Here is a 21,715-nt window from a genome sequence, read left to right on the forward strand (position 1 = left end):
TAAATGAGCGAATGCATGCATGTTTCTCAGACTTCGGCTTGTTCTCTCAGCTCCAATGATCGCCTCATTCCCTCTGGTCTACTCGCCTATTTCCTTTGTGGCAGAAGTAATCTGTTCATGTTTATCTTCTCAGGACACAGCTATTCACTATGATCAGAAAGGGAAAAAACATTTCTAAACTTTCTAGCTGTTATTTTAGGCAGTGTCTAGCTAAAAAGAAAAAATAAAAACCAAACCATGCATTCTAGTTTCTTAGTTCCTAACGTTTGAATACTCACTCTTTATTTTTTAAAATTCTAGAACCATCAAAATGTTAAATAAGAGATAATAGTTTTTAAGCCTCAAACTTCTGTGAAAATTAGCTGCCAGTTTACAAATTGATGTATAAACCTAACTGTTTGATGTCAGTACAAATCAATCATAATTAATCAGGATAAAAACTCAGCTGTGAGTTGATTTGGTAATTTGGCTTATATATGCTTTATTTCTAATATGCATGTATTGTGTTCCTGTTATATTAATCACTGAGCTCTTGGTTGGAAAGTATTAGTTTTATTTTCATTTTAATATTTTAACATTTTCTTTTAGTTGCAATTAGACAAAAATGAAATTTTCTTCATGTTGTTTTAACAGTCGTACGTATTTTACTTTTATAGTCTATGAACTAGTTAGTGGACAGTATTTTAATTATCTGGTATACTAAACTTTCAAGTTTAACATTTAGCAAAATTTTGCTTCACAAAGTCACTTTGTAGAATGACAGGAAATATATACAGCTTCGAATCCATATTCAGACAAATGCCCCTTTCCCTTCCTCAAAATAAATGCTTTTAAAAAGTGCAGTATAAAAGTTTTAGTTATGAAGGCACTGCATAATTCTGTATTATATGGCTAATGTCTTGATTAGCAGCAAGAGTGATGCGAATATTCTACACTTAATTTACTGGAACATAAGAAACTTTTTGAGGAAGGACTTAGCTCTCAAAGAAAAAGAACCTTTTGGCCCATTTAGTTAGTGCATTCCTTTTTAAGATTGCTTTTAAAAAACCTCATCTGAAAAAGCTATCTAGAATATGTCTACCACAAATATTGTACATGAGTGTCAGGAGATACGGAGAAAAGTACTTTATGTGGAAATATATATATTTCATATGATAAAGCTAAATATATCTTTCCAAATCTACTGTTTTTATATAAATGCTGCCAACAACAGATGACTTGTCAAAACAGTTTTAAAGGGTTATGTTCATAGTATTTTTTTATAAAACTAATGAACAGAACAAAGTCATTATACTCTTTTTTTTTTTTTTACTCTTCTATTCTTAAACTTAGGGAGTTTGTATCTGCTTCTGACATGTTGAATTCACTGGGTGATGATGTACGATTCAAGAACTGTTGTGATGTCCTAAACTGTTATAAAAACAAAAATCATAGCCAGAGGACCTTATAAACAATTAACCACGTTTGTTACCTTAGAACCAAACTGAATGCTGTCTAACATTATATGAATTGAATAGTAGACATAAGAGGCTTCAAAGTGGCCTGGAAAACTAGCTCTTGAAGTTCTTGATCACATACAGTTTACTTTAAATCCCTTCTTTAAGGGTATGCCAGGAAAAGAATGGAAATTTGCCCCTTAAATCAAACCAAATTATGTGTTATCACAGGAAGACACATTTAGTGGAAGTGCACTTTGTTCTTTCAAAGCTTAGTTAAGATAGTGGTCCAAAGATTATTATCCCAGAGGCTAAGACATCTTTACAACCTGGTCTAATGATTCATTTTTCTTTTTAAGTGCTTTAATTACATATAGAGAAGAAAATAATACCTGTTTTAATCAGATTAGTTTCAGAACAAATAAAATAACACATTAGAGAAAAACTTACTTAAAAATAGTTGTATTTATATTCCACAATTTGCTCAAATACTGGTTTTCTTATAAACTTTCTACAGGATGTTTTTTAAACAAATTCTTCACATTGCATCTTGACTATGTACTTACGGAATTTCAGGGAAATAGTTCTGTGTGTTTTTATAGCTTAATTTGTACTAAAGGGATGGCAGGTGGTCACATGCAGTCCATGTGGGATTCTAACATGACATTTAGTGAGTTTTCTGATGTGGACCATCCCTTTGATGCTGAAGGTAATGCATCTGTCGAAAGAAGTGACTGTAGATTTGGATTACTGCTCTCTGCATCTTCCAGTTTTTCTGTGTTATCTTCCCAATTAATGTGGAATCTTGTGACTCTGGGATTGGATGCCAAAATATTCCTTTGAAGCTAGAGGATAAAGAAAATATATAAATGGCAAACACTAAGAAAGTTAGATCACCGTATACAAATAGACCTTAATAGAATGGTTCTTTATATTTGTACTCCTAAAGGGCTAATTCATATACAAAGGTATAAGTCAAATAAAATATACGAAACTAATAAACAATAGGGCTGCAGTAAAGAAATTATTTTAGCCTAATGGAAACAAGATGTGGGGAGCCTGAGGGAATCATTCAGATCTTTTACTATCCAAGAAAACATCCAACTCTATCCTTATTTCCTAAAAGGGAGAGAATCTCTTGAATGTATCAGAGGATGCTTCATTTAACAACTTAAGGTGCTTTCTAGATTTTGATGTGGTATTTCTTCAGTAATATTTCCCAGTAAAATGCAAAGTATCCCCAAATAGGACCTCTCATTATTAATGGTTTCCTATCCTTTAATTATTACTGCTCATTCTTAGATGCAATATTCTAGTTCCTTCTCATTTTGCTATACAAGTAGCCATATAGGTAACTAATAAATTAGAAAGGGAAGGCTCCACATCAGAATAAAACATTCTAGCCTTATTATCAGAAAGAAGAACATTCCATTCCACTCCCGTGTAATGTTTCTTGCATGGTCTGGCAGATAGTGTTATGTTCAATCTCACAAAAATCACCAGTTACTAAACTATTATAGTTCCCAATGGAAAATCATAAAGTACTTGGTATTTCTGAGAATATCAAATCACAGACTTCAGGTTCTCACTCAGAAACTTAACTGTTTTCACCACCAGATAATATTTAAGACCTGCAGTTTAACCTCTGAGAATTGCTGATGAAGCAAGGCATATGAGAGTTTTGAGATAACAATGTTCCTATGAAAAACAAAATGTCCCCCTACAATTTTGAGAAGTTACAGACAAAAATATTATGGAATGATCAGTACAACAAACAGGAATTTGAATGTCCTGAAGATGGAAGTAGATAGAATCATGATGTATGGGGAATGCCATACAGAGAGCCTTTAGCAGAGACCTGTTGGGGGCACTTTCAGTTTTCTAAATCATCAGACTCTCAAGGTGCCTGACCAACATTAACCGCTAATAACTAACCTGGAGGTAGCTTTGAAGTCATCCATGGTAAGGGAACAATGATTGGCTTGCTTTAGTTGGCACAAGGACCTCAAATTTATTTTGTCTCAAAGCCACTTTCATAGTGTACTATGAAATGGCAACTGCTTAAAAAATTGTATAGTAAAATGAATGAAAAGGGAATAATGAAAAGGAGTATTACCTTAGAAAAGTCTGGTTTTACTGGCGGATTTTCCCTTAATTCTGTCTCGGTATATTCATTATTTACATAATAACCAACTCTAATAAACTCTTGACCTCGATAGGTGCACGTAATTAGCACAACTGTTACACCTACGGCATCTGCATCTGGGATGAGTCCCGGGTTAGGTGCATCAGCCTAGAATCATGTAAAAAAGAAAGAAACAGCACAAAGTCTTGTTAACCATAAGCAAAACTGGAGTTTTGGTTACACTGCGCACCTTCAGTCAAGGGCACAGCAACCAAGACTCGGAAATCATACTGGGAAGGCAAATGCTCATTTTTGAAACTGACTTATAGCTAGAAAATATAGTTCATATGTTTCTCCATGATACGCCTAAGTACCTGAAAACATCACCACGTCCAGAGGAAAATACACGTGGCTACTCTGTGTGCTGGTTCATAACGGATTATGCAATATTCAATTACAAAACCTTTTATAAAATATAGTAAACAAATCAATAGTCTTATTGAGTCCAAGCTTCCCCAGTCATAATTTCAGACCTTAAAAATCAGTAAATATTTAATTATTCCATACAGTCTTTTGGCAGCAAATGTTTATTATCCAGTTTCCTAGGACCAATATTCTCATATCCAGTCAACACCCACCCCCCCACAGATATTCTAATAGGAAATTAATACAAAACTGAAAATGGAATGGAAATAGTTTTATAGCAGAATTTCAAAAAATACAAATAGTCCCACATCCTATGGAAATTCAGTGAAGGTAGAGACTGTTTGAGGCAGATCTTGTTTTGAATTAAACTGCTGTAAGCTGAAACTTGAGGCAGGTGGGCTGGAGGTGGCTGAGTGAAGGCTCGGGCCCTGTCCGCAGCCACGTGGAAGACAAGAAGGGCTTAGTTGGAAGGTGTCACAGGCTGGGGACAGGCAGCACTGGGCATGGCCGAGAGCAGCGACTCTGACGGCATGAAGCATATGAGGTCCCACAGACTGGCTGTTCTTGCTGCAGTACAAAGGGCCATCCCTGGGCCTGGCTGAGCACTTCAGCCCATGCCTCAGCTTGGGAGCACTTCTGACTGGAGTTCTCAGGCCATTATCATACAAGACTCATGATTACTGAACACCGACCACATGTGGGCGACACAGAAAGGCACAGGACACCCACCTGGTCACCTAGACTGGAAACCTGTCACCCTCAGCTTCCCCACCTCCCACATCTAGTCAGTCTCAGTGTCTGCTGCTGCTGCTGCTAAGTCGCTTCAGTCGTGTCCAACTCTGTGTGACCCCATAGACGGCAGCCCACCAGGCTCCCCCGTCCCTGGGATTCTCCAGGCAAGAACACTGGAGTGGGTTGCCATTTCCTTCTCCAATGCATGAACGTGAAAAGTGAAAATGAAGTCGCTCAGTCGTGTCCGACTCTTAAGCTACCTCATGCACTGCAGCCCACCAGGCTGCTCTGTCCATGGCACTTTCCAGGCAGGAGTACTGGAGTGCAGTGCCACTGCCTTCTCCGGTCTCAGTGTCTATCATCTCTGAAAGCAGAATTCAGGTCTTCATCTCTTATCTGGAATATTGCTAAAACTTCCCTACTGGTCTCCCCCAGCGGTAGCCTACTTGCACTGTGGCCAACATGCCAATGCTATCTAAGTGTAGATCTATTCTTGTCCCTTCACTGGGTTTTAAAAACCTCAGGTGACTACCCTAATTTCTGACATAAAAAAAAACCCTCAAATTTTAGCTTCATTTATAAGGCCCTTCACAATTGGTCTCAATCAACATTACAATCTCTTTAACTCCACCTCTTGGTCTAGAAAAGTAAGTTCTTTAAAAAGTAGTAATAATTCTAGTAGTAGTAATGCCTTTGTGCCTTGCATATATTCCTTCCCTAACTTGCTGAAAAAATCATATTTAAAGCTTGTGTCAAATGTATCCCTCTTAGTAAGGCACTTTCTAATCCAAACATATAATTAATAGCACTCTTTATGCACTCATATTAATTTGACACAATGTCTCTATTAATATATTCCAACAATCTAAATATGTTTACTCTTCAACCTTCCCTGAAATTCTAAGCTTTATCTTGGGCAGGAGTCCCATCCAACTCTTCTTTGTGATTTCAACTCTGGCATGGTTCTAGACACAGTATATACAGAGTATTTTGAAATTTATTCATAACTCAGTTCCTGCCCTGACGTGGTTTATGATCTCTTTGGAGAAATACCAGAATAGAACAGGGGGCCAGTCCTGAGAATATGCTGTTTGCCTTTGGGTGGAGATGGGAAACAGAGCTGCTGTAATACTATGGGAACCTCTCCCACTATTGCTTCCCATCCCCTCAGCATATTGGTTCTAGGCATGTTTGTGTTTTAAAATTTGTTTGCTAAAGGATTCAGCCTGAGCGAAATCAAGGAGAGAAGCCTGCAGGCCTCTCAGATGATTTAGGATGGAGAAGTGATAGGCAGAGATCTTTGACTCCAACAAGCAATACGAGGCAGATGTCTGGGCACCTTCCTGCTAGCCTTTGACACAACTAAGAGGAAGGCATGTTGATTCGGAGAGGCAAAATCATGGCAGACCAGGAGAATACTATGGTAATTTGTTTCAAACATAAAACACAAAACTCTTTTAGTACCTTCCTGCTGATAACAGTGAATTCGAAAATGCACAGGCTGAACACATGATCTAGGTCACACTGTGCTTCCTTTGTACTTCTGGCAACATGTGCACACATACCAAAGTGAAAATCACTAGAGGGAAATAGTTTTTAATAACTTTTCCTACAGCACTTAAAGCCCAAAGTTGAGGAATATTCTTAACCAACATAAACACATAGAAAAGAAAAATTTTTTAAAGTCTGTTTCAAAAATACGGCTTTTTTTTGCAAGTTTTTTTTTTTAAATCAGCATTGAAAGGTATATCACTACACCTCAAGTTTCTTGATTTGAATTATGAAGTATCATCTTTGAAGTGGTCCTCCCTGGTGGCTCAGATGGTAAAGAATCTGCCTGCAATGAAGACGACCTGGGTTTGATCCCTGGGTTGGGAAGATCCCCTGGAGAAGGTCATGGCAATCCACTCCAGTATTCTGGTCTGAGAAATTCCATGGACAGAGGAGCCTGGCAGGCTACAGTCCATGGGGTCGCAAAAGAGTCAGACATGACTGCACAGCACATATTTGAAGTATAGGTTCTCTAGGCTTGTGGATCAGAGCAAATACTGCTTCTTTATATAACAATTTCAAGAAGCTAAGAGAATAAAAACTTAGTTCTCATTATAGAAACAGGAAGCTGTCTGTCACCGATTATACTTAACTGCTTTATTCCTCATGACATTCTTATGAGGTAGGCTATTATTCACACTTCAGAGATGACTGGCATGACTAAGAGAGGCTAGGAGCCTGACTGAAGTCACATGTCTATAAGCAGCAGAGTGGGACTAAACCTAGTTTTCAAGTGCAGGACTTCCCTACACAGGCATCTCTGATACCCTCTGTGACCCTTGTCAGTCACACAACTCAGCTTAACAGCACTTGTTTTTTAAGATTTTTTTTTTTTTTAATGTGGACCATTTTTAAAGTCTTTGGTGAACTTGTTACAAAACTGCTTCTGTTTTATGATTTGGTTGGGGTTTTTTTTTTGGCCAGGAGGCTGTGGGCATGTAGTTCCCCAACCAGGGATCGAACTTGTACTCCCTGCATTGGAAGGCAGAGTCCTAACCACAGGACCACCAGGGAAGTCTCTAACAGAACTTGTAACTAATATATTTGAGCCGTTCAGTCAGTATATTTACGCTTTCCTTAACCATTTATTTACATATAATAGTTGTTGCTTTTTAATAAGAAGCACTAAGGCTAGGAGACCAAGATTCTGAATTCAAATTTAGGAAAGAGGAGGGAGCAGTGGTAGCTCTAGAGATAGGCTTGAGTGAGTCTTAGCCCATATCTCCTGGGATTATTTAACCAATAGTATTCATTTAAATTGGCCTCATCTGTGAAGTGAAAGAAGTGAGCGCTCAGGGACAGAAGAATTAGCTTTTTTTTCCTGGTTGAAGTCTTCTCAGTGGGTTCTACTTAAATAATGGAACTGTTGGGTAGCAAAACTTGTAACAAAATTAATAATAGTTTTTTTAAAAAAAACTATGGCTAGTTACTCTTTGGACTATTATAAACATCTTCCTCTAATAAACATGGATAACTGAGAAGTGATTAGATAGTTGTATACAACAATTTGATGTGCCTTGAAAGGAGTAATATTTTTCAACACAGAAGACAATGTCTGAAGCCTTGGCACAGACCTAAATACTGTCAGTGGGATCTGAGAACATAATTATGTATTAGTAGAGTTTCTCCTTATAAACGATGGAGCTGTGGATTTGTAATAGTAATCCTCTGTAAGAAGTGTAGGGTAGATGCTTTAGTAGACCACTGGACTTCCAGTGACCTAAGATCTCACAGATCTCTTATCTTCTAACATACCTGGTAACCTAGCTGAATTACTGATAATGCTGATAATGCTGAAATAAAGTTGTTTTGTTACATCATTCCTAGTGTCTGAAACTATAATCTGAAAATGCATATTACTGACGATCCCAGTTAGTAAGCATTTTGAACCCCTGTTTTGTGCTGCTGGACAGCCAGCCACCCTAAAGGTTTCATACTAAGGGGCTATTCACAGGAAGAGTGCAAAATTAACCATCACATGTGTGCTGACACAGTATAAGGTTAACTGCATGCTGTGCAAACCCTGAAGTAAAAATCACAGTAACACTCTCAGCACACGTAACCAGGAGGTGGCATTCCTTCATGACACATAAACTTGTTAAAACACGAAAGAAGCAGATAATAAGTGAATGCAGCAGAACCAGAATGATGTAGCCCAAAAGCAAAGAAAGGGCTGAGGACCATTTAAAAATGTATTTGGCATACAGATATACCAAGAATAATCTTACCTGAAATACAAACATATGCCTTCCTGCAGGAACAGGGCCCACTAAAACAGAGTCTAAAACTTGATCGTATTCTTCACTTTCTGCAGAGCCCACATAGATAATTTTCCATTCCAGGTCTAGGGTTAAAAACCAAAATATTATTTCATATTCAGTAATTACAAGATGACATCAAAGACCCTTTAAATGTCCACTTACACCATTTATTGGCTGCTAAAATTGGCTTTTCATACCAGAAAATCCAGAAATGCACCTAAGTGCTCCTTATAAAATTCATACATTTCATACCAGAGTTTCTCACAATGCTGTTATGTGAAATACTGGTTCCTGGGCAGGGCTTCTCACCAATGAAACAACATGGCCAAAAGCTTGGGAAATGCTAAAACCATCTCTTGAGGATTTGCAAAGCACACTGGCAGAGCAAGGGGTCTGAGAAATCCTTCAGTAAAGAACACCAGTACTATTAATCCAGTGTTTCCTACATTTATTTGGCTAAGGAATCCCTCTCCCTTTTCTGTATGTCATCATTTAATAACCTGACTTCCCTGGTGGCTCAGACGGTAAAGCATCTGTCTACAATGTGGGAGACCTGGGTTCGATCCCTGGGTCGGGAAGTTCCCTGGAGAAGGAAATGGCAACCCACTCCAGTACTCTTGCCTAGAAAATCCCACGGACGGAGGAGCCTGGTGTCCATGGGGTCGCAAAGAGTCGGTACACGACTGAGCAACTTCACTTCACTTCAAACCCACTTTGGAAGGGCTAACCCATATTATCTATGCATATTATGCATAGATCCAGATCAAAGAGCTCCAAAGTGGAAAAATCACTATTTGCAAACTTCTCCTGTGGCTCAGAAGCCCCTTAGGGCTTCAATTCAACTGCTAAAGGTTCACAGTGGGGTTTCTCCCTCATGGCACCCCTTCCTGTCATCCATTCTTTACATTGGGGAGAGGATACAAAGGTTCCTTATACCACTTGATATGTCAAAGTATATATTGTGGGAACAGGCATGAAAAGGAACAAGAAAGAAAAAAGTACAACCCAAGGCACTCCATGTAATTCAGTCTTTCCTGAGCACCCTCTACAGTGTGCTCTGTGAGAAGAACCCAGAGATGGGCACAATGACTGCTCTTTGCAAGAGGCCTCCTCATTAGTAGGGGGAGGAACACCATTCTACAAATACAAATTATCTCTGAGACCTCCTGGTCCTCTTAGGTTGTTTGGCACTGTGTGGCCTGACTCCTGGATCCACTCCACAAAGTCTACACCAGACTCAGGGATGGGGGGTGGTGATGCTTCTGGGTCACCTGTGGAGAATCTAATGCCATCGTGTGTTGTCATTCTTGTATAACTTTGTAGCTCGTTTTTTTCCTTCAGTAGGTAACAGGAATAGGCTAGGCACTGCTCATTCATAGTGATTATAAACTGCAGTTCAGTGAAGTAAGAGATCCTTGAGGTTTCTTCTTCCTCTTACTGTGTCATGCTTCTGTCCCAGACCTTGGCCACTTTATCTTCAGTTCCTAGTACATTTCTAGATGCAGGGTCCTACATCTGACATCTTGTGAGATTATCTATTTGCTGATGAAGATTAAGAGAGGGAACAAGCAGTATGAGTATCTAGTCAGAAGGGACAGCAAGTTCTAAGGCCAGATGGGCAGGCACATGCCTGAGAAAAAGCAAAGCCACTGGGGCAACAGCAGAATGAGCAAAAGAGAAAGCAGCTGACTGGGAGATTTGGAGGGGAGAGGTGTAGCCAGAGGATGCAGGGCTTGGAAGCCACCGTGAGGATTTGTGGCTTTATCTTGAAGAGGCATGGGAAGCCACTGGAATGCTGAGCAGAGGAGCAACATGGCCTGATTTTCATTTTGTGTGTGAGCGTTAGTCGCTCAGTCATGTCTAACTTTCTGTGACCCCCATGGACTGTAGCCCACCAGGCTCCTCTGTCCATGGGATTTTCCAGGCAAGAATACTGGAGTGGGTGACTTTCATTTTAGGAGGATCATTTTAGTTGCTGTGTTTAGTATAGACTGTAAGATGGCAAGGGAAGAAACAGGAGGATAGTTCAGTTGAGGCAGGAAATTATGGTGTCTTGGACCACACGTAGCCATAGAGGGGAGAAGTAGTAACACTGTGGATATATCCTGAAGGTCGAGCCAGCAAGAGCCACTTATTTTTCTGGGGGCAGGGAAGGGAAACCATCAGGAGTTCCAGGGATAAAGAAGGTAATGAATAAGTGGAGATCATAAGTCTGGTAAAAATTTAGAAACTGTCCATATGTGAAACCTTGAAAATAGGTGGGATTCCAAGGGAGCGAGCCCAGGGGGCTCTCCAAAGTTAAGAAGTCAGGGAGATAGGATCAATTAAAGTTACCCAATTAGTGGCCAGTGAAGCAGGTAACCCAAAAGTCAAGTGGAGAAATGGTTTTAAGGAGAAAGGGGTATGGAAACTACTCAACTAGCCGAGTAAAGAGAAGCCTGGGAATTGTCACACAGAGGTTTCCATAACTGTTCATTTCATAAGTATTTGTACTACTATGGATTGTGATCTTGCCTTAATTGGTGTAAACTGGCATTTGTGGTCTAGTGCAGGAACATGGTTATAACTTTTAAACATCCCTTTATAAAATACCTGGGCATTGGTCTTGCCACCTCACACCTGTTATTCAAAACCACAACAGCTTTGTAGGTATCACATGGGATTAATTATACATGTTACACAAGTAAAGTTGAGACTCTCGATAGGTTAACTAATATGCCCAAATTCACACAGCTAGTAAATGGAAGAATCAGAATCCAAGCTATGTCTCTGTGACTCCAAAGCCTGGGCTCTTTCCAAAAATCTAAGGGAGATAAATTCTTCCCTTTTTAGCTCTCAAATCAACAGTGAAATAAAGGAATTTAACTGCGGGAGGTGGGAAGGCATGGCTGAGGGCAGAGGCCGTGGGGGTAGATAATCTAGCCTTAAGGAGTATAGGCTATAACTCAGGGTACCTTAATTTTTATGCTGTGGATGCTTGCTATAGCTACTGAGTTTAAAACACTCAATACTTATTTATAAATTAGCATCAGTTGTTTTGTTCTTAATCTTTTTTTGAACCCAGCTTCATTTCCTTGCCCCCTGTATTTGAAACAAGAAGGGACAGGATGGAATGCTTTACACAGGTGATAGTTTGAAGTAGTTTCCTCACTTATTTAAAAAGTTAACTGTTTCATTTAATCAGGGTAACTTCAGTCTGCAGGTGTCTCCATTTGAGGTGGGAGTGAGGGAAGTCACCAAGTAAATTTCAAACTAATTACACTATTTGGGAAGACGTGTAATCTAGGGGAAAGTATGTAGTATTTGTGAATTAGTACAAACCTGAGGTTTTAAAGTATGAAGCTTCATTCAGTTATGTTTTAAGTATGTATTCAACTGACAGCTCTAAGTATTGATCAACATTTTTTAAAAAGGCTCCATTCAGTAAAGAAGCAGAGAAATCAGCAATCCACAGAAGGTATAACAAAGTCAGCAGTAAAGTCAATGAAAATGTGTACAGGTTTGGTGACATCAGACCAAACACACCCAAGGTCTCCTATCTCCTGGACTTAACAGGAGAGCCTCTCCTTACATCTGTGGATTGCTGTCCTACCCCTGTATAGGTCTTACAGTAGATTTTAACTAAATTCTCTTAAGTACTCAGACTTTTTCTGAAACAAAGCTACAGGGCAGCTTTTAAAGGAAAGTCAAAATATGTGAGGGCTATTGACAATTTAAAGTATGAAAAATGATGGCCAAGCTTTGGAACTTGAAACAAAATTATACAGTGAAAATTTTTCATTGGACTATTCTATAGTTCACTTCAAAGAACAAATATTTTAAAGAACTGTAGCAATGGCACCCCACTCCAGTACTCCTGCCTGGAAAATCCCATGGATGGAGGAGCCTGGTTGGCTGCAGTCCATGGGGTCGCTAAGAGTTAGTTAGACACGACTGAGTGACTTCACTTTCACTTTTCACTTTCATGCGTTGGAGAAGGAAATGGCAACCCACTCCAGTGTTCTTGCCTGGAGAATCCCAGGGACGGGGGAGCCTGGTGGGCTGCTGTCTATGGGGTCACACAGAGTCGAACACAGCATAGAAGATGGGACTATAAGAAGTCTTTGCTAAGTAAACTCTATTTCCTTAATCCACACAGCCTCTAGGTGGAGTACATAAGCATGGCACCTTTTTGAAAGATTCCTTTGCAGCTTCAGTATGACTCAGCTTAAACTCCTAAAAAGTACTAAATAAATGCCCAGTATAAGAGCCTGGGAAGTGAGGTAGACAAGTCAAAGTAAGGTGTATTCCTGACATCAGTACTGTAAAAATTCTGATAGGATTCAGCTTGGTTCTGAAAAGATCCCATTACAAACAGAACACATCAATGGCAGGTTTCAGCCATCCGTTGTCAAAGCCCTGTAACAACATCCTGAATCATCTAACTTCCTTGTTGAGAACTCGCTCCTAAAATGGAAGGTATCACTTGAGAAATACCAGTAATTTCAAGAAGTTCTAATGCCTAAAACACTGTAGTATAAATTGGAAGGGACTCATTTATTGTATTTCTCTTGCATTTGTCCATTTTTATATGCAGTTGATAGTAAAACCAAAAAAATGTCTAGTGGGCATGAAAATGGGCCTAGTGCCTGAAATGCTTATGGCAGTACTTTAGTAACCAAATAGTTTCAAAGTTCGGTAATAAGGAAAATCCCCTTTAATTTTTATTAGCAACGGCCCATTTAAGAATTAGTTTAATAAATGAATTGTCTTTCAAAATGTGCCTACTTTCGTATGTCCATATGTGCTTTATATTTGTAGTAAAACTACAACGTATGGAACAGCACATACTAAAGTGGTAATTATGGTTACTTTTGAGTGACATGTTGGCGGAAGGTATTGAGTACAGAGGAGTGTTACTTTATATATGTATGAACAACTTTTAAAAAGTTTATTACAATGAGCATATGTTGGTTTTTGTAATTGAAGTAGTTTACACGCTACCTAAAATACATTATACAGGGATTAAAGGATAATTTTTAAAGTGAAAATGCTTTACATGCCTTGATTAGCATATAATTTAAGATGAATTCTGCTAAACATAATTGTAAGTTCAAAAAAAGCCTGTCCCCTATTTAGCTGTACAATTACCATCGATGAAGTTAAACTTTTTTTCCCCCTTGAAATTTTGAAAATGGAGCACTGGATGGTTTTAATCAAATCGGAAAGACCTTGGCAAATTTTAGCTTTCTAAATTTCTTACTGCACATGCTATATGTCTTTCTGAGGACCTTAAAACGTACTTAGAAAAAAAATACTAAATTTTGCATTGCCATCAGGACTTTATTTCCTAGCCCACTTTTGTGTTTTATGTTCAGGGTATTTGGATGTGGAGTTGCTCTAATTAAGACTTCAACACGTTCTTGAAGGAAGTCTTTCAGACTACTTAGAAGCCAGTGATTAAGTCCTGGAAATTATTTAAATATTTTACTTGTTTCTGCTCTCAGGTTAAATGTAACTTGCTAGCTTAGCAATACGTTTCTTCCTGAGAGAGAGAAGAGAAGATTTCAGTCACTAAGGATGAGGAGCCCACGTTGCTCGGGGCGAGCCTGCGCGCCAGCATCCCCGGGCGCCCCGAGCATCCTGGGTGCCGGCTGGGGAGCACCCGCGGCCCCCGGAGAGCGCCGGCCCGTGGCGCCGAGGGGCCGAGCCTGCGCCCTCCTCCCCCACTGGTTGGTCCACGGAACCAGAAATCAGCGCGAGGACAGCCTCGCTCCCCTACCCGAAGCGGCCGGGCATGGCCACCCCGGAGAGTCCGGTAACTCCAGCGTGAGCGCTAAAAATGGACGTGCCTCTTGCTCGGGGGCAGGAAGGTGGGCAGGCGGGGCGCCGCGCTCGTCACCCGCGGAGAGGAGGCGTCGTGACGCCGGGGTCGGTGGCCCAATTCTCTACTCTCGGTAAGATGGCTCCGCTGCGAACTCGCCGGCGCCGACCACACACATGCCTCTGCCTTCCCACCTCCTCGCCGGGGCCGCCGAGGCCGTTGGGTGCCCGGGGCCAGCCCGGCGCGACCCCCGGCCGGCGCCGCGGGCGCGAGTGCGGGTCTCGCGAAGCGCCCGCCCGCCAGACAAAGCTGACAACATGGCTACCTCCGCTCGAACAAGTTCCTCGCAAGTTGAGCCGCGGCAGGCGCCCCGGCGGCGGCCGAACGCCGCGCGCGCCTGGCCGGCCGTCGTCCATCAACTTCAAGTTTCCCTCCGCAAAGCCGAGCCCGCAGCCCGCTCGGCGCCGAGCCCCGGCCGCCCGCGTGAGGCCGGGCCCGGGAAACTTTCAACGTCTGCAGCCCGCAACTGACAGCCCGGCGGCGGGCGGGCGCCCGACTCACCTTCAGACAGGTCCTCGATGCACTCGAAGGTGATCTCGAACTGGAATGGGTTGTAGAAGGGAGAAGGGTTATCCAGCACCACTACATTGTTCACCTGAACCTTTGCCATATTTTGAAAAAAACACAAACAATGGGGACGGGGGGCTCGTTGCGGCACAATAAAGTCCAGCGCGCGGCCGCTCGGGAGAGCGCAGACCCCCGCCCCGGCGCCGGCCCGACGTCGTGCAGCGGCGACTTGAGAAACTTTTTTTTCCTCTTTTTATTTACACGGGAACACTCCACAGTGTTTTGCAGCTTTCCTATTTCACTAAACTACAGCCCATTCTGCTCTGATAACTAGCAGCGTTGCCCGCGATTGGCTGCACCCGAGCTCTGACCCTCCTCCTCCAGCGAGGGCCTCCGCGGCGAGCAAGATGGGCTCCCGCTCCCGGAATGGACTCGGAAACTTTAACTGCGGCTCCACCTGCTGGTGTGGATTAGGACAAAGGCGGAGAACAAAGTGAGTGGAATACGGGCTGGGAGGCCCGCGCGGAGGCCGCCGGCGGCGGCGGCGGCGGCGGCGGCGGGGGGGAGGGGCGGCGCAGGCCCCGCCCCCGGCCCGGCGGCTCCCGCGCCTCACGTCGGGCGTGGCCGCAGCGGGGCGGGGTCGAGGGAGGCGTGGCCACGGCGAGGCGGCAGGAGGCGTGGCCACGGCGGGAAGGCGTGCTCGCCGTGGGCACGGCGACGGGAGGGCGCGATCCTGGCGACACCCGCCTCTGGGGTTTGTGTAACGGGTTTGTTCTGTGTCTCCCCCCCCCCTCCTTCTGACTCTTCACTTCAGTCCGACGGCTCTGTAGGCTCTCTACTGAATTTAGGAGATGCGAATCCGTTGTCTACACTAGCTTAGGTTCAGTTGTCTGTATACTGGCTAATATTTGGGTTAGAGAGAAGGTTGGTTGCAGTGGAAGTAAATTGCATTTTATAGACTGATGTCAGCTCAAAAGGAGCAAAGCCATTTTGGAAATCTAGTTCTTGGCCAATATCTACGTTTGGGCACGACAGCGCCGTTAGTTAAATAGATACAAAATGAAGGGCGAGGAAACGCTTTTCCACCCACACTTTGTGGAATAGGTAGTATTTAGGCTGCACCAGGGTCGTCTTTCTCCCGTTCCAATCTGGAAAGTCTAGAATAAAAAGATGACTTGAGGTTGGATCACTTATACCCGGTTTCTCCTGTTCGGTGGACGCAGCAGGAACATAAAAAGGAGAAAATGCAAGTATCAGAAGACCGTAAAGGCAACAGATACAAGCAGAAAAGGCAAAAGGCGAGTAGAGACCACGAAAGCATACCAAGACGTGCAATTTTCCAAAAAGTCATGACCTAAACCGTTAGTAAGTAAAAATGTATGGCACCACGAGCAAGTTCAGAGGAATCTTCACTTGATTATTCCACATTCAGCGTCAGTTTGTTCTTGACTACCTTTGTAGGAAAGGGAGAGCTTGTAACACATTTTGTGTAAGGTTGTTGAGCTGTTTCTATTTTCTAAATAAGAGCAATATAAAGGGATTTTTTTCCCTGCTGCATAAACCATCATTTTTTAAGTATTTTGAATGAAACCACTTGGTTAATTAAATTCAGAGAGAAAGTTATTTAAGTGTCATCTATGCTGAAAGTTTTCTCTTAGTATGGTGCTGAGAATTTTTCAGTTAACATTCTTTGGACACTGTTCATTGCAGGTTGCTTTTAAGGAGACTTCTGCATCTGATGGTCTTTTGAAAGTTAATAAGAGACAGCTAGGGAGGCCTGGCATGCTGCAGTCCATGAAGTCACGAAGAGTCACACAACTTAGCCATAGAACAACAGCAATGGGACAGTTAATCCCAGGCCTCCCACATTTAGGGAAACTACTCAGGGTGAGGATCTCATTGTATCATCGATGGATTAGCAGATACCACGATCTACTGGAAAGGGTTTCCTCAAGCCCAGGTATTTGTACAAATTAGAGTATAGCAGTCGTACTGTGGTGACAGGTGCAAATTACATTGGCTGATAAACTATATTCTCTGTTCATTGTTATTAGTGCTGGGCCTAAGGCTACCTCAGATGAAGTGTAAATTGTTGTAAGACACACGGAACATAGAAGATAACCATTTGAAGTATAAAACAAGATTCCCTTGAGACTGGAATGTATGCAGTTTCCTCATTATTGCAGGCATTGTTATGAGGAGATTGAAATCCATTTGCTTTATAAAAATGACTTTATAAGCTTGGTAAAAATCAAGTGCATTTTTAATCTGCTCATGTTCTAAGTCGCTTTAGTCATGTCTGACTCATTGCGACCCTGTGGACTGTAGCCTGCCAGGCTCCTCTGTCCACTGCTCATAGGTGTGTCATTATGAAGTGTGTAAGATTTGTTCTCAGCATCAAGAATGAGATTTACCTGGATAGTACTACTGGGTTGGCCGAGAAGTTTGTTGGAGTTTTTCCGTAAGGTGTTACGGAAAAATCCAAAAACTTTTTGGCCAACCCAATATTTCTGGCTTATTTTCTTTAAACTCTTTATTTATCATGTCATATATAAGAGTATTTAAGGGGCGGGGGAAGCCCTCCCTAATAGCTCACTGGAAGCCTCAAGCATTGGCTCCAGGCCTTTACTGTTGCCTTTCTTCTCTTAACTCTTACTGTTACTGCTTCTCAAAAGTATTAAAGAGCCTTTGGGTACTTGCTCCAGTAGTTTCCTCATCAATGATAATACCTTCCAGGAAGACCACAGGGATTTCCAGATGTGCCCTTGTGTACTTCTAATTAAATAGCATGCCTTAAGGGGGAAAGATTGTAAAAGCATTATTCTGGTTTCAGAGACAGACAGTCTGTAAGATTTGTTGCTGAACAACTTTTTGGTGACTCTCAAACAGTTAACCACGTTGCCGCAGATGGGTTGCCATGAATGTTGTCGTATGTGAAGTACCCAGGGGGACCCACATGACACTTAGAAGGCTACATGGAATGTAATCCTCAAATCACTTCTCTCTGTATAGCCTGCTTGGGGGAAGGGTGGCTGAAAAAGGTTGCTTTGGCTCTAAAAGGAACAAAGACTAAGTTAATGCCTAGGACAGAGATAAATGAACCTAGTTAGCTATTGTTATGGGCTGAATTGTGCCGTTCTCCCTGACCCCAAATTCATATGTGTGCCCTCAGTATCTCAGACTGACTGTAGTTGCTGGCAGGGCCTTAAAAGAGGTGTTTAAGTTAAAGTGAGTCCCTTGGAGTGGGCCCTAATCCATTCTAACTAGTTTCTTTATATGAGGAGGAAGTTTGGACATAAAAAGAGACGCCAAAGGCACTCATGCACAGAAGAAAGACCGCTTGAGGACTCAAGAAAGTGGCCATTTGTAGGTCAAATGAAACCAACCTTGCTGACATCTGATCTTTTACTTTTAACCTTCAGAACAGAACTGTGAAAAAACAGGTTTCTATTATTTAAGCCACCCAGTCTGGCAGCCCTAACAATCTATGTATGTAATCCGCTTGATGTTCATTTATCAAGGGCGTTCTATGGAGTGAAACGATGTGGTCATATAGGTTGTAGGTTGTAGGGTGGGGTTGTGTGCTGCAGACATTTCTCAGAGGAAGTGTCTGCTACTGTGCATACTCACCTTGAATTCTGAACAGACTAGATGCAGCTTGCTTCTGAGTTCCAAAGCTCATCTACAGAGGGCTTTTCAGAATCTTAAAGTTGAAGTTAAATTGAGGTCACACACAAAGCTAGATGAAAGAGTGAGTTAAATGTACTAGAATTAAACTGAATTAAAATTGTTGTTCAGTCACCCAGTCGTGTCCAACTCTTGAGACCCCATGGACTGCAACACACCAGGACTCCCTGTCCCTCACTGTGTCCCAAAGTTTGCCCAAGTTCATGTACATTGCATCGGTGATGCCATTCAGCCATCTCATCCTCTGATGCCCTCTTCTCCTTCTGCCCTCAATATTTCCTAGCATCAGGGACTTTTCCAGTGAATTGACTGTTCGCATCAGATGACCAAAATACTGGAGCTTCAGCATCAGTCCTTCCAAAGGGTATTCAGGGTTGATCTCCCTTGAGATTGACTGATTTGATCTCCTTGCCATCCAAGGGACTTTCAGGAGTCTTCTCCAGCACCGCAGTTTGAAGACATCAATTGTTTGGTGCTCTGCCTTCTTTATGGTCCAGCTCTCACAACCATATGTGACCACTGGGAAGACCATAGGCTTGACTATGTGGACCTTTGTTGCCAGAGTAACGTCTCTGCTTTTCAACACACTGTCTAGGTTTGTCATAGCTTTCCTGTGAAGAAGCAAACATCTTCTGATTTCATGGCTGCAGTCACCATCTACAGTGATTTTGAAGCCCAAGAAGAGGAAATCTGTCACTACTTGCACCTCTTCTCCTTCTATTTGCCATGCGGTAATGGGGCTGGATGCCATGATCTTAAATTTTGTTTAATATTTAGCTTTAAGCCAGCTCTGTCACCCTCCTCCTTCACGCTCATCAAGAGGCTCTTTAGTTTCTGTTTGCTTTCTGCCAATAGCGTGTTATCATCCGCATATCTCAGTTGTTGATGTTTCTCCCGCCTATCTTGATTCCAGCTTGTAACTCATCCAGCCCGGCATTTCTCATGATGTGCTCAGAGTACAGACTAAACAAGCAAGGTGACAGCAGACAGCCCTGCCGTACTCCTTTCTCAATCTTGAACCAGTCAACCAGGGTTGTAACTGTTGCTTCTTGACCTGCGTACTGGGTTCCTAGGAGACAGATAAGGTTGTCTGGTATTCCCATCTCTTTAACAGCTTTCCACAGTTTGTTGTGATCCACAAAGTTAAAATACACTGAGTTAAAATGTATTAGAACTGAGAAGTCAAATCTCAGACACTGCCTGCTGCAGAAGTTATCATAGGTATGGAAATGTTGACCTCTTGCCTTTGTTTAATTCCTAAATTTTACCTGGCACAATGATTTGTCATAATAAATGGTTTCTCTATATATATTGGTATCTTAATACCAATTAATATAAATGGTAATTATTTGTCACTGTACTAAATTCTCTTTGAGAACACATTTGTGTTATTGTCCCCATCTTTTTAAAAAAATCTCATTTAAGGCTGGCTGTAATATGATCTTTAGTTAAAGGAGCTCCCTGTTATTAGTTATAGGATGTCAAAATTTAATGCTAGTTTTTTTTTGGTTTATTTACTTTGGCAGCACTGGGTTTTTATGTGCAGGCTTTTTCTAGTTGCGGTCAGTGGGGGCTCCTCTCTAGCTGTGGCACACAGATTTCTCACTGTAGTGCCTTCTTGTGTTGCGGAGCATGGCCTCTCGGGCGCACGGGCTTCAGTAGTTGTGGCTGTCGGACTCTAGAGTGATGACTTAGTAGTTATGGCTCACTTAGTTGCGCTGAGGCATGTGGGATCATCCTGGACCAGGGATCAAAACCATTAGCATTAGCAGGCAGATTCTTAACCACTAGGCCACCAAGGAAGCCCTAATGATAGTTTTAAAGGAAAATTTCTCTATGAATGTAGAGTGTAGAGATTTTCTGTAGTCTACAGATGTTTCTGGAAGGAATAGCTCCTACAGTAATGATTTTAATAATAGTAACTCATTATACATGTAGAGAGAGAGACCATTAATTATGTGAAATTATTGTGCTAGCTCTGTGGAATATTCAAAGACAAAAACATACATGGATATTATCCTCAAAGATCATTTGGTCCAGTAGGAGAAGTGACTATGTAATCACATCAGTATGGCACAGAATAGAAAGTGTTAGATGCACCTTGAACAGTACTGGTTGTATCAGTTCAGTTCAGTCGTATCCAACTCTGCGACCCCATGAACCGCAGCACACCAGGCCTCCCTGTCCATCACCAACTCTCGGAGTCCACCCAAACCCATGTCCATTGAGTCGGTGATGCCATCCAACCATCTCATCCTCTGTCGTCCCCTTCTCCTCCTGCCCTCAATCTTTCCCAGCATCAGAGTCTTTTCTAAAGAGTCAGATCTTTGCATCAGGTGGCCAAAGTATTGGAGTTTCAGCTTCAACATCAGTCCTTCCAATGAACACCCAGGACTGATCTCCTTTAGGATGGACTGGTTGGATCTCCTTGCAGTCCAAGGGACTCTCAAGAGTCTTCTCCAACCTCACAGTTCAAAAGCATCAATTCTTCTGCGCTTAACTTTCTTTATAGTCCAACTCTCACATCCATACATGACCACTGGAAAAACCATAGCCTTGACTAGATGGACCTTTGTTGGCAAAGTAATGTCTCTGCTTTTTAATATGCTGTCTAGGTTGGTTATAACTTTCCTTCCAGGGAGCAAGCATCTTTTAATTTCATGGCTGCAGTCACCATCTGCAGTGATTTTGGAGCCTAAAAAAATAGTCTGACACTGTTTCCACTGTTTCCCCATCTATTTGCCATGAACTGATGGGACTGGATGCGATGATCTCAGTTTTCTGAATGTTGTGCTTTAAGCCAACTTTTTCACTCTCCTCTTTCACTTTCATCAAGAGGCTCTTCAGTTCTTCACTTTCTGCCATAAGAGTGGTATCATCTGCATATCTGAGGTTATTAGTCTTTCTCTCAGCAATCTTGATTCCAGCTTGTGCTTCCTCCAACCCAGCATTTCTCATGATGTACTCTCCATATAAGTTAAATAAGCAGGGTGACAATATACAGCCTTGACTCACTCCTTTTTCTATTTGGAACCAGTCTGTTCCATGTCCAGTTCTAACTGTTGGTTTCTGACCTGCATATATGTTTCTCAAGAGGCAGGTCAGGTGGTCTGGTATTCCCATCTCT

General features: G+C 41.9%; 2 protein-coding genes across 4 annotated transcripts in view; one reads left to right on the top strand and one right to left on the bottom strand.

Annotated features, from left to right (window-relative positions):
• MCM9 (minichromosome maintenance 9 homologous recombination repair factor) overlaps positions 1-21,715 on the top strand; it is an 85,162-nt gene that overhangs the window by 24,212 nt on the left and 39,235 nt on the right. The gene's annotated exons all lie outside the window — the stretch shown is intronic.
• Positions 1,869-15,188, bottom strand: ASF1A (anti-silencing function 1A histone chaperone). Its single transcript, XM_068984845.1, has 4 exons — positions 14,896-15,188; positions 8,499-8,614; positions 3,553-3,729; positions 1,869-2,281 (listed from the first exon to the last, which is right to left on the bottom strand). The coding sequence occupies exons 1-4, from the start codon at positions 15,002-15,004 to the stop codon at positions 2,069-2,071; spliced, it is 615 nt and encodes a 204-aa protein (XP_068840946.1). The 5' UTR covers positions 15,005-15,188; the 3' UTR covers positions 1,869-2,068.

The sequence above is a fragment of the Capricornis sumatraensis genome, chromosome 13, assembly GCF_032405125.1.
Source record: "Capricornis sumatraensis isolate serow.1 chromosome 13, serow.2, whole genome shotgun sequence".
In the NCBI taxonomy this organism is placed as follows: Eukaryota; Metazoa; Chordata; class Mammalia; order Artiodactyla; family Bovidae; genus Capricornis; species Capricornis sumatraensis.